The sequence below is a fragment of the Carassius auratus genome, chromosome 2, assembly GCF_003368295.1.
Source record: "Carassius auratus strain Wakin chromosome 2, ASM336829v1, whole genome shotgun sequence".
In the NCBI taxonomy this organism is placed as follows: Eukaryota; Metazoa; Chordata; class Actinopteri; order Cypriniformes; family Cyprinidae; genus Carassius; species Carassius auratus.
Genome location: NC_039244.1, coordinates 1,290,686 through 1,292,382, shown reverse-complemented (window position 1 = coordinate 1,292,382; position 1,697 = coordinate 1,290,686). Strand labels below are relative to the sequence as shown.

Here is a 1,697-nt window from a genome sequence, read left to right as displayed (position 1 = left end):
TCATTACAAAACACTAATAAATTATTAAAGGGTTTGGTAACACTGTATAATAATGTTAATTTGTTAACATTAGTAAATGCATTGGTAACACTTATTATAATAACTGCACTCATTAGCTAAGCATTAGTAAATAGTTCATGATTATAAAGCCTTTTCCCTTAATAATAGTCATTATTAAGCAGGAATACATCTCTAATTAAATTGTTCTTGGTTTAAAAGCACATATATTTACAAAGGAGATTAAAGTCAGTTTTCAGTTGTCTTATAAAATAAAATCAATAAACACAACCCAGTTTGATTCAGAATTCAGAAATATTTATTTCAAGATGCAAAAAAGGAAACTGTACACTGAAAAGGTTTTGAGCGATTCTTGAAGACTAGCATCACCTTTCACTTGTACGATGGTTTGAGGAATATATCTTCCAGATAGTACCGCCGCTCCCTATATGCAGAGTATGCAGTCTTCGTAGAGCACCAACTCCCAGAGGGGCCACCAGTTGCTCAAAAAAAAAAAAAAAAAAATATGCGCCATTCTCCCATCCGCGTTTCAGCGACCACTCAATAGCATTTGAGAAGAGAGACTTGTAGCACAAAACAATTGTTAATGTGTTCATATGGTGTCAGCTACAATGACACCTTATACAATTTTTTATTACATTTTAAAATAAAGTGTTACTAAAGTTATAATATACTTGTTCTGTGTATGTGATTTCAAAGTCTAGATTGGTCGGATTAACCCTTTAACTGCCACATCCCTTAAACTATGATTGTCAGAGGGTTACTGTAAATGCTTATGCCCGCTGGGCACAGTTTTCCCGATGCCACCAGGGGGCGTTGCACTGATGCTTGGAGGCGACATCGCTGCTTGCAGCTATATTTAGGGCTCAAGCGCCGAAGGGGCGAAGAGCCTATTTAAGGATTATTTATTATTTTTTATATTTTTTTATTTTTGTTTTTAAACCTTCCGGGCATTTTTGGGGCGCCTTAACATGCTCAAAACTCTTGAAAATTGGCACACTCAATTGTAATCTTGCGGCCATCAGGACGCCACAGAGACTGGGACCCGGGGCGTGGCACAGGGGCTCTACAGCGCCCCCTGGAAACACAGTCAGACACCTTGAACCATAGCTCACACACACTTGCATGTATTTATATGAAACTCAGTACACTTATAGATCTCATTGAGCTGAACAACTTTCGCGCTCTATGTCATAGGCTCCGCCCAACAGGAAGTCAGCTATTCAGGGCTGTTTAAAAAAAGCATGCTCTGGAATTTGAAATACTCCTCTGAGGTTTTCAACCCGTTCGCCACGAAACTCGGTGAACATGATCTCAAGACATTGGGGATGAAAAATTGCGAGGGGATTTTTGATTATCTCGAACGGTTTGCTCGTGGCGAGGCTTTGAAATTATGGCGAGAAATAAGAAACAGGAAATGTCTAATAACATCCACATACATTTCCTGAATTTGATCAAACTTCATTGGTTTGTTCGTTGTAATGATACTGATCGTATATATGTGACTATTAGGAGTCAACATTATAGCGCCACCAACTGGCAGCAGGAAGTGTGTCATTTTCCAAATGCTTTGAATTCAGCATCTTATTTTTACTCTATTTACTTAAAACTTCATCAGAATAATGACAAAACACGGCCGATGTAAATCTGTTGTGGGGATATTGATATCTGATATAGTG

General features: G+C 38.1%; 1 protein-coding gene across 1 annotated transcript in view; it reads right to left on the bottom strand.

Annotated features, from left to right (window-relative positions):
- Positions 1–859, bottom strand: part of LOC113040067 (neurocan core protein-like) — a 17,976-nt gene extending 17,117 nt beyond the window's left edge. The window contains exon 1 of the mRNA XM_026198310.1: positions 826–859. Within this exon, the coding sequence (XP_026054095.1) occupies positions 826–859 (34 nt within the window). The remainder of the gene's footprint in view (positions 1–825) is intronic.
- Between the last annotated feature and the right edge of the window lie 838 nt (positions 860–1,697).